General features: G+C 34.1%; 1 protein-coding gene across 1 annotated transcript; it reads right to left on the reverse strand.

The window, feature by feature from the left end:
* Nucleotides 1–9,925: 9,925 nt before the first annotated feature.
* Nucleotides 9,926–11,602, reverse strand: LOC144853490 (uncharacterized). Its single transcript, XM_078711186.1, has one exon. The coding sequence runs from the start codon at nt 11,600–11,602 to the stop codon at nt 9,926–9,928; it is 1,677 nt and encodes a 558-aa protein (XP_078567312.1).
* Between the last annotated feature and the right edge of the window lie 1,345 nt (nt 11,603–12,947).

The raw sequence follows: 12,947 nt of genomic DNA on the forward strand, positions 1-12,947 counted from the left end.
ACAATTTTATACTTATTGTGCTTTATATCATTAGCTTCATTTCGAAGCGGTTTAAAACAATATTTATGTGAAGAACATTCCTTTGTTTTTTAGATGAGATGAGAATACTACACAGATTTTGACCGACCGATTTGTCTGAAAATCATAAATATTAATACTAAACCACACCACCATCATAAACAATAAAATACAATAGCTGGAGAATATAGTGGCCCTTGCCTTAAGAACGCCGAAATATATCGTGCATAGCCATAATACGTGATTTTGGCCATCTATCGGCAGAACCTTCCATAAGCGGTCACCTCTCGTAAGCGGCCACTTTTTCCGGTCCCGAGGGTTGCCAAGAGGTTCAACTGTATATATTGTAGCATAGGTGAAATTACGTGACTTTGTGTGTAACGTTGACGACTCGTGTTGAAGAAACTACTTTTTCAATTCATCTGGCTAATTGATGATGTAAAAAAAGGTACAGTTTTAACATGCATTTATATCTAATCTTCATTACTTTCATAATATAAACATGAAGGTCACCTTTAATTCTGAAGAGCTGTAAGGTATTAAAATATACGGTGTAGTTGAAATTTCGCGACCCAACTTATTCAAATTTGACGTGATGACGTCATAAAAATCATATAGACCGCTGCCTATCAATATATTTAAAATAATACTTTTTCACTGTAAGATGTATAGTACCTTTGTCCCACTATAAACAGGCAACTACTTGCACATTTAGGATGATTAGAATTATCATTGTCATTGTACTGTTTAAATAAGATTAAATCATATTAAATATTTATTTAAATATAATTGTCGGTATTGTTTTAGGTAGAAATGTTTGCTAAACGTCTATAGTAAATATGTGGCTATGGCGTTATCACTGTGACAAAAACAATATTGTCAATATATGTTAGTAAATAAATGATACACTTAACTCCTGTTAATTAGTATACCTTGACCTGCGTGTACATTATCGCACCTTGCAAGGTGCGATAATGTACACGAAGGTCAAGGTATACTATTATAGTAATGTAAATAAGACAACACAATTTACATCAGATTTGAATTTTTAAAATAATTATAAAAAGTCGAGTTTTAGTCAATCATATTTTGCAAAATTAAACACCACATAATTATTATCATAACACATTCTGAAGCACACATAAATAACAATCAAACATTATAGTTACGGTATTTTGTGGCTATGAAAACGTTTTGTAACGACCACAGAAACGTTTAAAATAACTTGTTTAAAACGTGTTTTAGTCATAATTAGTCCGCAATAAAGTCCATATTACAATCATAAACGTGTCTATTATGTAATACGTATAGTTAATGTAAGACAAATTCCACTATAACATCATTTAAGAGTACATTACATATTAGGTAATTCAATTTCTATTAAAAGAACAGAAAACAATATAAATCAAAAATCATATACTATAACATCATTGAATAATCTAATTTAGAATTGAGGGTGGCCTTGGTTATGACAGTGTCTTGTCCGCAGAAATGACAAATACTTTGTGTATCGTATGTTTAAAATAGGCCTTCATTAGATTCAATGTTTTCCTGAAACTAAAGTAGGCCTATTGAGTGTATATTAAATGGCCAGGATTCCTACGACGGGCCTAGGCCTAGAGTAAAGAACATTCTTAACCGCAATGGCCCTTACCACCATATCAATGTCATGTTGGCCTGCAACAAACTGACTAGGCTAGTAGGTACGTTCTCTTTTTTTCTTAAGCCCATAAGCCAAGTCGAAATCGGCGACCTCAGCTGCTAAATAGACAGTATGTCTTGTTAGTGAGTTTCCTTAGCTCTAAAACAAAGGGTCGATACTTCAAATTTGGTTAGAAACATAACATTTCGTAATGGCAACTTGTATAAAAAATTCGCAACTTTTAAGAATTGAGGCCATTTAAAATTTGACCTTTGACCTCAGATATTGTCCGATTCATCAGAACTCGTAAACCGTAAATACTAGAAACACGTAAATAATAGCAAATTATGCAGAAGTACTACTTTTTACTACTACTATAGTTCACTATGTCGGTCGGTTGGTCTGTCTGTCTGTCTGTCTGTCTGTCTGTCTGTCGGTCCGGTATCACTATGCGTTTTATCGCTTTCTGACCTTATCTTGATAACAGTTTAATCTAGCTAAGTCAATTTTTCACAGAATATTCCTTATGGCCAGGAATCGATGTGGTTATGTTTTCACGGTGCGCAATAAAAAATTACGCGGTCTACGCACGATTTAACGAAATCACGTTTGTAATCATATCTTCACAACCATGAATCACAATTAAATAAAATTTGGTACTCATAAATTTCAGGGCATAAATCATCATATGGCAATACAATTACGTGCGTAGCGCATGTAACGCATGCGTACGCGCGCTTAAAATTTTCAAAATTTATTTTCGATGAAATAAGAGTACGTTTCAGGCAATTTTAAGCGTTTACAAAATTGCCATGAGTGCGCAGATTTTTGCGCGCGCACTACGCGTTAAATGTTATTGCGCACTCTTTTTGCCCGATTTCTGTTTTCTTGACTTACTTTTCAACTCGAAATTATGTTATACGAGCACGTCAAAAGTGACAGGCTACGCACGTGTAAATTAAAAAAATATAAATGTTTTTAAACATTTCAACATTTTTAAACATGTTCAGTAATTTCGGTCAGTATAGTTCACTATGTCGGTCGGTCGGTCTGTCTGTCGAGCTGTCAGTCTGTCGGTCTGTCTGTCGGTCTGTCGGTCTGTCTGTCGGTCCGGTATCACTATGCATTGTAGCACGCGACTTAATGGCTGTTGGCCTTGTTCTATTCATGTTTAATAGAAACTATGCATCTAACTCAATACTACGTAGGGCCTTCCCACACTCACAGTAATAAAGTTTATTTGTATATATTTTTTAATATAAATTATATTTTTTTGTATGGTAAATTACCTCCCGTAAGCGACGACCCGAAACATTCGTTATAACTTTGACAAAAAAATACAATTTTTATACTTATTGTGCTTTATATCATTAGCTTCATTTCGAAGCGGTTTAAACGCTTTTGATTATTATAATAGGCCTAATTGTAGGCCATACGTCAAAACTACAAGGTCGATCTTTACCACATATAAACTACAGGTATATATGTGGTCACGGAAGACTCCATTACTTTTAGAGGCAATCTGGTTTAAGATCCCAATTCTCGACCACTTTTGATTATTCTACTAATTGTAGTCCATACGTCAAAACTACAAGGCGGATCTTTACCTCATATAAACCACAGATTATATGTGGTCACGGAAGACATTACTTTTTGGAGGCAATCCTGTTCAAGATCCCAATCTGAGCCACTTTTAAGCTGTGGAATGATGGCCAAATTGTTATTTTGGTCACTAATAAACATAGTATACATTAACAACTCCCTGACTGTACTTGAGTTCAGTATAGTATTTTAAATAATAGAAATTTAAAACCGGCCTTAATTTTATTTTGAATTTGAATGTCTAATACTTGGCAGAGGTACGTATATTTGAATGCTCTTGTTATGTGTTATTTTTTTAAATATTTTTTAAATAAATAAATAAGTTATATTATTATTCTACAACACAACATCCAACATTCCCGCAAAATACTCACAATTTTGAATAGTTTAGTCATGGTGTAAACATTATAAATTTAGTCTAGTATTATAAACCAATTTTTCATTTTGTAGTAAATGTCCATTCAGCTTCTGAACAATTTAATTTCCCATCAATTAATTTTAAACTGTTTAAAACGTTAGCCTTATGTAACAAAAAGCCGTATTTTGAAGAATAAGTCACAACATATCAATAGGAATTCTGTTTAGTTGCTATAAAGCGTGGCTTCATTTGAAACAGTTTTATACATATAACAAGGCAACAAAAATTAAAATATCATTGCTTGCAGTCCTGTTTAAACAAGGTTAAGTAAAAATTGAAGTATAATTGACGGATAGATAGGTAGAAATGTTGCCAAATGTATAGTAAATACGGGGCCATGGCTTTATCATTATGACAGCATTAGTAGGCCTATTGTCAATATTATGTTATAAGTAAATAAATGATACACTTTCGTAGTCACGCAAGGTACGATAACCTACACGGCAAGTCAAGGTACGCTGTTGACAATCTGCTGTGAAATTTACTGAAAGTAAAAACAGTAATTTACTGTAATCTGTATTAAAGAAGTAAAGCAATCAGACTGCTTTACAGTAGTTTATTAGTTACTGGAAATTAATTTTACCATTTACAGTATCATATCGTAAAATGTATAACACAGTATTACTGTAGTCAACTGCAGTAAATTACTGTAGAAACTACAGCGATTTATAACAATGCACAGTAAACCTTTAAATTCATACGAAATTTTCATTTACAAGTACATATTTACTTTTTAGACAATTCATGAATTTTCTATCAAAGAAAACGTACTTGCGATAATTGAATTGAATAACGATGTTATACAATAACAATAGGTAATCAATTGATTCGAAATGATCACCTAAATATAATAAAGAATATCAGTCCTATGTAACAAAATGTTGTGACTATCATAACGAAGTTATTTTGCAATGTTTCAGTTTGTTTGAATTCAATTACAGGTTTCATAGTGTCCATGTGAGTGTGCAAAGTGTATAGCGGTTTAGCTTTCTATAAAAACATTATATCATATGTCTTAGCTCAGTTCACATGCGATCAGATGATGAATAAACAAAGACATGTTGAACTTAAAGATACCACCAGTGTAGCAAGCGCTAAAAATCAAATTATGCTAGATCGCAGCACAAAATTATGCCAGATTATGCCAGACACAATTAAGGCCAAAATAGCACAAAATCAATGTATTAGAGGGCGGTGTATGGTTATGTTTTATGTACCACAAAGGTTGGAAGCCACTATGCATACCACAGTGTCCACAGAGAGGTGTATAACGTTATAAAGCTAATGTACTGTTTAAAGGACTGTTAAACATTAACCAATCATTAATAATCTATCTTTTTTTTTTCATTTAGGCTACATGCTCTTTCTTTTAGTTAGATGATTAGCAGCAGTTCTTTTGTATAATACAAGTACATTAAAACATTGAAAAATCTGGTACTGTAATACAATAAGTAAATTACTTATAAAATATTCCTTTAGAATTTCAGTTTAGGAATAAATCATAAGCTTCCCAGTCAAGTACGCCAAAATTGTAAGGAAAAACTATAATTTAATTCCTCACGTTGACGAATTATAATAATGATCTTTGTGATTGAAGACGCAAAGGCAACGTACATGTACATTGATACGTGCGCAAAAAATGATGTATTCCATTCTATGACCTGAAGCATCTGATTGTGTCTATTATGCTTATGTGTTACAGTTAGTATAATTGTATATGCTAGATGGTACTCTTGCTTCGCTCGCGTAGGCCTACCATCTAGGTCGTGCCCACAGATGGTTCGCGAATACACAGTAATTTCAGCGTAAAAAAAACCCTTGCGATTTCAAATGTAGGCCTACGTACCGCAGGACTATAATACATTGTCGTTTACAGAGACGAATAGATAGACACGATGATTTATGTAGTCAACTAAAATTAGCAACCTGGGAATTACTTATAAAACAGAAACTTGTCACAAAAGGAGTCCAAATTTTTGATTTGAACTCATTTAAGCAAACCCAATTTGTGTTTTTAATGTAACATTAGGGTTGAGGAATGGGGAAGAGGATGGGTACAAAGAGGAACAGTTTTTAAATAAATATATTCTTTATCCACTCAGTAACGAAATATTTATTTCATGTTTTATAGGTCTATAAATAATATACCACTAATAACAATAAAATGTTCGGTTACAATGCATTGCACTTGATTAATGTAATATTATAATACATTACAACTGACATTAACTAACTTTTAATGCATCTTATATCTCACTCCTCCTATTGCATTTTTATATATTATAGTAATGAAAGAAGAAAAACAATTATTTTACTTTTACATTACTACACTAAGTAAGTAAACCTGATGCACTATGCCCAGTGTTCAATCTTTGACAATGTACGTATAATTTAGCACAAAATTCTTTTGTTTTATAACTCTTTTTATCTATTTCAGGCAATCAAAAAAATAGTTATATTTTACTTTACCTAAATATCAATTTTATAAACGTTAATTTTATACCTTGCTAAATTGTTACGGTCCATATCTGACCACATTTTATTTTGTTAATGTGATGCTTATTTTTCTTATTGAATTTGGGCAAAGTTTATTACTTTCGTGGCAACCCTTTGACGCCATGATTCGCGAGAGAATATAACATTATTAGCATTATTTCGAGAAAACTTATGATTGAATCATCTTTATGTAGACTGTTTGTAGAGTACAGCTCTTGTAAGTAAGATCATCATTTCCATAATTATACCTTACTCCGGGTTGTTGATATTTATAAATTATGTTGTATTTAGCTAGCCCATAAACGTACATAGTACGTCGCAGCCTGTGTTCAGGCGCGTGTGAAGGGGGTTCGAGGGCTAGGTGTTCTCACCCGTATTGCGAAGTTGCCCTAGGCGTACGTCATTTCGCTAGCCCGTTGGCTAGGCCTTGTTTTATGTGTGGATGTGTTCGACGGCATCGTTGTGGAGACAGCCGGAGTTGAGGGCGCTGTCTCCTTCTGCTGTTTTGTTTGATTTAACATTTTAATAATTTATTGTTGATGAGTTAGCTCTGTATCTTGAGTGAGTTTGAGGCTGTCATGAGGGCGCCCTTTGCGCTTAATTGTTTTGTCATTTATTACAGTTTACCGTATTATACCGTATCGTACATCGGATGCAGTTTTACGTATCAGCGTTTGTGTATCGATCGCCGTAAAATATCGGCGTGAATAAATGCTGTTCAATAACTGAGATTGTGTGACACGAGTATTCTTACGGTTATCTATCTGAATAGCGGGGCAGAACAGTAAAAAGAGCTACCTTCACCACAGCTGTTTCAACCAATGTAAAATAAGTAGAAAAAGTCAAGCGCCCTCAATATTGGCAGACGGCGATATGTGCCGGAGTGTAAAACCCCGCGAGTTGTTGAATCTCGTTCAACTTTCGCGACGTTTGCAACTTTTATTTAGTACACTTTAAATTAATTTAATCAATTTCGTCATAAATATTAAAAAACCATATTTATACTATTTGTTAGAAAATAAGTTTTTTAATTATCGATTGTTTTGTAATAGTAAGTAATTAAGCATAACATCGAGTTTTACGAAATTAGTTACACCCGGATGTTTTGAAAATTACCATCGATCGGCCTAGCAAATGTAAACAATGGTAAGTTTGAAAAAATGTCTGTCAATTTGTACAGTTTTTGTTTTTATTGGTAATTTTCATAATTATTTGGAAAATCTAGGTAAATGTTTGATTATATATGCTTGCATGAGACATTGAATTGTTAGGAGGTGATGGTGAAAATCTCAAGAAAATTTCATTGAAAACCTCGAATGTTTTGTTTAATGCGAAATAGCGTAGTTGGCGAGACGTCAATGAACGCGGCTAATGACCGCTCGCTAGGCTGTGTGCAACTAGGCCTAGGTTGTGGCTAGGCCTATTTGGTACATATAAGTAGTGCAATCATGCTATACATCATTTTAATTTAGATAGATAAATAATAATAGATTAAATAATAAACTTAATTATTATCATTGTATTATTTCAACTGAATCTGATGAATCATAAAATGTAAAACAGGTATAAAAGCAAATTGGAAGCCCTACGTACTCTGTACGTTGGAGGAAATAAGCATAAGAGCAAATAAAGCCAAACCGTATAATATATAATAATAATATATGCAATGGCAATTACTATGTATACAATATTACAGTTAAATTCACATATTATTTTATTATGATAAGGAAATCGTGAAAGTACGTTGTTTGTTTTACTTTTGTATTTTTGGCGGCGATTGCCTTCCATAAATCTGTTTTAGAATGAGGAAAAGCCGTCCCAATCCAGATTTGAACCCAGCTATCAATAAAGCTATAAACAGAATAGACTATTATTGTAGCCGGACTTTAGCGTAGACCTACTCGAGGCCTAGTACGATTAGCTAGAAGGGTACAGGTCAACCCGTACCCAAATTTTGGTTTACTCGTACCCAACACTTTGGCTCACTCGTACCCAACACTTTGGCTCACTCGTACCCATCATGGGCTGGCTCGTACTAATCATGGGCTGGCCCGTACCTATGTTTAATGGCGAATGCTATTAAAAGTATATTTATATTACATACGAATTGGTTTGGGTACGGGTTAGCCCAAGTGGGTACGAGTTGACCAATGATTTGGGTACGAGTTAGCCAAGTTGGGTTGGCATGGGTACGGGTTGACCAGCACCCTAGCTAGAATACAGATACGGGTCAACCCGTACAAATGCCAACCCGTACCCATCATGGATGGGCTAGAATACTACTTACAGGTTAGGTTAGCCTAGCTGGGCTAACCCACCTCACCTCTCACATTTCCTGAAAAATAGGCCGAAAACGCGACCGAAATTACTGGAGCCTAGGCCTACCTACTTAATTTAAAATTAACTCTAGGCCTAGGCCCTAGGCTAGCTAGGCCTAAATAATAGTGATCCATAGTAGGCTAACACCTCTGGCTCTACGAGGCCTTTTTATGCTCATAGGATATGATAGGATAGCTTTTTTTGGGCATACCCAATGTAGGCCTATGCCTATCTAGGCCAGATTTCCCATTCTCGCAGGACTATAGCCTATGCTCTAGTAGGTGTACCCTGTCGATTCACCCCCTGGTCGACTCGTACATGCCAACTCGTACTTAACTCCCTAAACTCGTACCACCCAAATAATTGGTTGATTTGACGCTAGTAGGCCTAGCCTAGCTACGATATTCATTATGCCCTGCTAAAAAGGTAGATGAGCTACTAAACTAATTACGTAATTCGTATAATCAATAACAATAATTGACTAGCCTAGGCCTAGAAGACCTAAAAGCGGCGGAAAACACCTATCCATGCATGGCAATACGATAAACCTGCTACTAATACTATTCTGGTTGCCGAGTGGATTTTATATTGAATACATATTATAACGTTACAAAATTTGTCTATAGATATGAACCTAATGACAGCGATATCGTGTATAAAAGTACTTAATACAGTCAGACAGGTCTCTGGCAGACTGTCGACAGTCTTCCACCCTGAGTGTACTAACAGCTACAGAATCGGGTGTCCAAGCAATCGTATAGTTATTGATCGATGCTTCACTATAATAAAGTAAAACGTTAATTCGTGCTGGTTGGAAAAACATTTTATTAGTCTAATTTGTCATAGTCTCCTAGTAACTTTTATAAACATGTCATAATCAGTGAAAATCAATCAGTAATAACAACATAACTACACTACACATTAATAATGAACAGCACAACAGTAACTAGTAGTAAGACTATGAATAACAATGAAAGATATCTGTAGAATATTATAAACATGTAGACAATAATGCATGATAATACGATACTTAGTTTAAACTTACTAATAATATACACATATTATTCTGGTACTGGTATAACTGTAACTCAATAATCATATTAGGTCTGTGATATTCATCATTACATTATACAATACTATTTAGAATATTACTAAATCGGGACTATTACTAGGGATAAACACAAAATATAAAATAAAATAATTATACAATATTTGATTACCATATTTTTGGTTTGTATATAGGTTGTTTATTTCTAACATTCATATTAGTTTTTAATTAAGTGAAAATTGTTCAATTTTACAAACAGAATGCAGGATTCCAAATATAACTTTGAGAATTGATGTAGGCTAAACGTTACAACAAATTAAGTTGTTGGACCAATACGATAGAAATAATACTGGGTCAAGCATGTGCTGATATCTGAAAGATGTTACTTTCCCATCCATTTCCTGAATTTGGTAAAATTACCTTTTTCATCCTTGCCTAGATTTTCTTTGTACGCCTTTAACGGATCAAAATTAGGTTTTTGGACTTTTGACAAAAATTCTGCCTGCTCTTTTAATTTCAGTAGCTGTTCGTAGTTTTTGGTAAATCCATTTGTTTCCTTTTCAGTTTTGAGTAGGAGATTCATATAATCAACTGATGACAATGGGTTTTTAGTAAGAGAAATCTCTTGAAGACGATTCAAACTTTTACGAATAGCTTCTATCAATCCCAGAACTTGAAACTCCACACAATCACATTCATCTTGATTGTTCTTAACGATTTGCTCAGCATTCAATTTGGCACCTTGTGCAGCTTCGTAATGTTGCTTTAGGTCTACGTAGTCTTTCTTTACATCATGTTTTTCCATCTCAAATTTTATTCCCGTATTCTTATGCATTCTCCAGCTACATTTACCGGGGCAAATTCGACAGTTACCACTCCATGACATAGCCTTACATGTATATTTAAGCAGATTGCCTTTTAAAAGACAAGGGTGGTGGCATGTTACGTCGCATAGCATACAGTTGGTGACGTGTTCACTAACATTTCTTTTAACAACTATCTCCTCTTGTACTGTGTACTGAAAATTTTTATTATCTTCAATATCTTTCTTGTGTTTTTTGAGCAACTCTTTTTCTGTATTCAGTTGTTGAAGTTTAGTTTGTGCTGATTTGATTTTAACCCGTAGACCAGCAACGTCGGCTTCCACTCGACTGCGCTCGTCTAAGACTTCCTTGGTCAACAATAAGCTTTTAGGCTCAATTACTCCCAGCTCTTCAAAGAACCGTTTGAAACTTTTTGTTGACTTTTTCCATTGCAAACTCTGAGAATCTCGATCATCTTCTTCTTCTTCTGATTCCCCCGCCACACGACAATTTTTAAAAAACAAAGCAGAATTGTTGAAATTTAAAACGGCCTTAAAAGGGAGCTCAGCTTCTTTGACAGCTGCCATAACTGGTTGTGTACCTGGGCTATCTGCAAAAGTGACTAGCATAATGATGTTATCTTTAATATCCTTTCCAAATATTGACAAGACTGAGTGGAAAATATATTTCTGTGTTGCCGTGAGTCTTGATAATGAAGCTTGAACCACAAATCCTATTGCATCTATATGGTCGATACCAGCTATACCTTGAGTAGAAAAGAAGCTGTGCATTTGCTTTTTTATCTCTTCATCTCTATTGATGCTTGTGTCACCAAATCCCGGAGTATCAATGATGGTCAGGGTATAGGGTACACTAAAGCCAGCCTGGTGATGGATTGTGTAGGATGTTATGGATGATGTCTGCGATTTTGCCTGTGTTGTCACTTTTTCATTGATCAGTTTAAATCGATAAGGATCCTCCCATTTCACATCAAATACATAATTGATTAGCCCATTTATAAAAGTTGTTTTCCCTGCTCCTGTTGCACCTACAAGCATAATTACTTTATCGGTAGTTTGACTTTGCATGTAACTGTTACAATTTCCAAATTCACATTTATAGATGCTATCGGCTTCATTTCTCATAACTACATTCAAATTTAGTGCATGTACAGGTGGTGGACCATTTAAAACAAGCCTTGACTTCAGCAAAATATTGTTCTTTAATTTTCCTGATGTATTAATAAAAGAGGCCATTTTATCTACTCTATTCTGATTTCAGCAGTTGTCTGCAGCACACCAACAACAGAGACCCAGATGAAGCTGAACGTCTGAACAAATGGAAAATTCCTGCTTCAGTGATGTAACCTATTTGAATAAGAATAACAGATAAGATAAAATATAAACTTATTTAGGTTACATAAATATATTTAGAACAAATTGTTCTTGTTGTGGCATACACCTGTCGGGCCGTTCTTTGTATGTACGTCAGATTGTTGTGTATTAAAAGTATACCATAATACATACCACACCCACATAAACTTAAAACACATAGATTTTTAGTTCAACATTAATTACGGAATTAGAATTTAATTCGTCACTTTGACGAATTATAGGTGATCATTCTGATAAAAGGTAATTTCAATGACATTTTATTTTTAAATATGTGCGCACAATGTTGATGTGCACCATATTATGACCTGGTGCATATAGGCCTATGCTTATAGTGCTGCTGAGTTGTGCCTATGTGTCATCTACAATATACAGTATAATACTATCTAAAAACAGTGTAGTATAGGTGAAATTACGGGACCCACAACATGTTCTAATTTGTGGGTATGATGACGTTATCAAAATACACTCAAAGATGACAATTTCGAAAGATAATGAATTGAACAAATTTATTATAAGTTTTGGAAGAAAAATTGATATTTGTATAAATGTGACGAAAGAGATGAAACAAAATACTTTTAACTTCAACTGGCCATATCATAACGTCACAACATCCGATAGGCTTAATAATAATAATAATATTTATTCGGCAAAAGTTCTTAAAAGTACGTTTTACATCATTTTTCCAGGAGCAAGTAATCTACATTTCATCAGATTTCCTAATAAATTGAAATAGGAAAGGTCACCTTTAATTCTGAAGAGCTTTGTGATATTCAATTACGTACTGAAGGGGAAATTACACGACCAACAGTTATTTAGGTTTTTACGCGTGATGACGTCAATAAAATGAAAATGGTTGCAACTCATGAGAAAGAAAATTAATTAATTTAGCAAGCACATACTGAAATGTGAGCGAAAATCGGAGTCAAATAACGTTCTATTGAATGTAATAACCTACAAAAAAAATTTTAAAATCCTAATTAAATTCAAGTTGACCTTTTGATGACGTCACAACAATGTTTACGTCAAATGTTTACATGAACAAATTAACAAAAATTGGAGGTTATCATCCATTCTAAAGAATTATTTTAAAATGCCTTATTTTTTACGATTTTCAGCACTTTTGTTTCATTTTTAACCTTCTGTTCTATTCTATACAAGTTGTTATATGGCGCCCTACAAATAACAGAGCGCCTAACAATACTTAGTA

This window comes from Antedon bifida, chromosome 10 (assembly GCF_963402885.1).
Source record: "Antedon bifida chromosome 10, ecAntBifi1.1, whole genome shotgun sequence".
Taxonomy (NCBI): Eukaryota; Metazoa; Echinodermata; class Crinoidea; order Comatulida; family Antedonidae; genus Antedon; species Antedon bifida.

Excerpts from the sequence above, each read along its gene's own strand:
- LOC144853490 (XM_078711186.1), bottom strand. The coding sequence starts at position 11,602 with ATGGCCTCTTTTATTAATACATCAGGAAAATTAAAGAACAATATTTTG.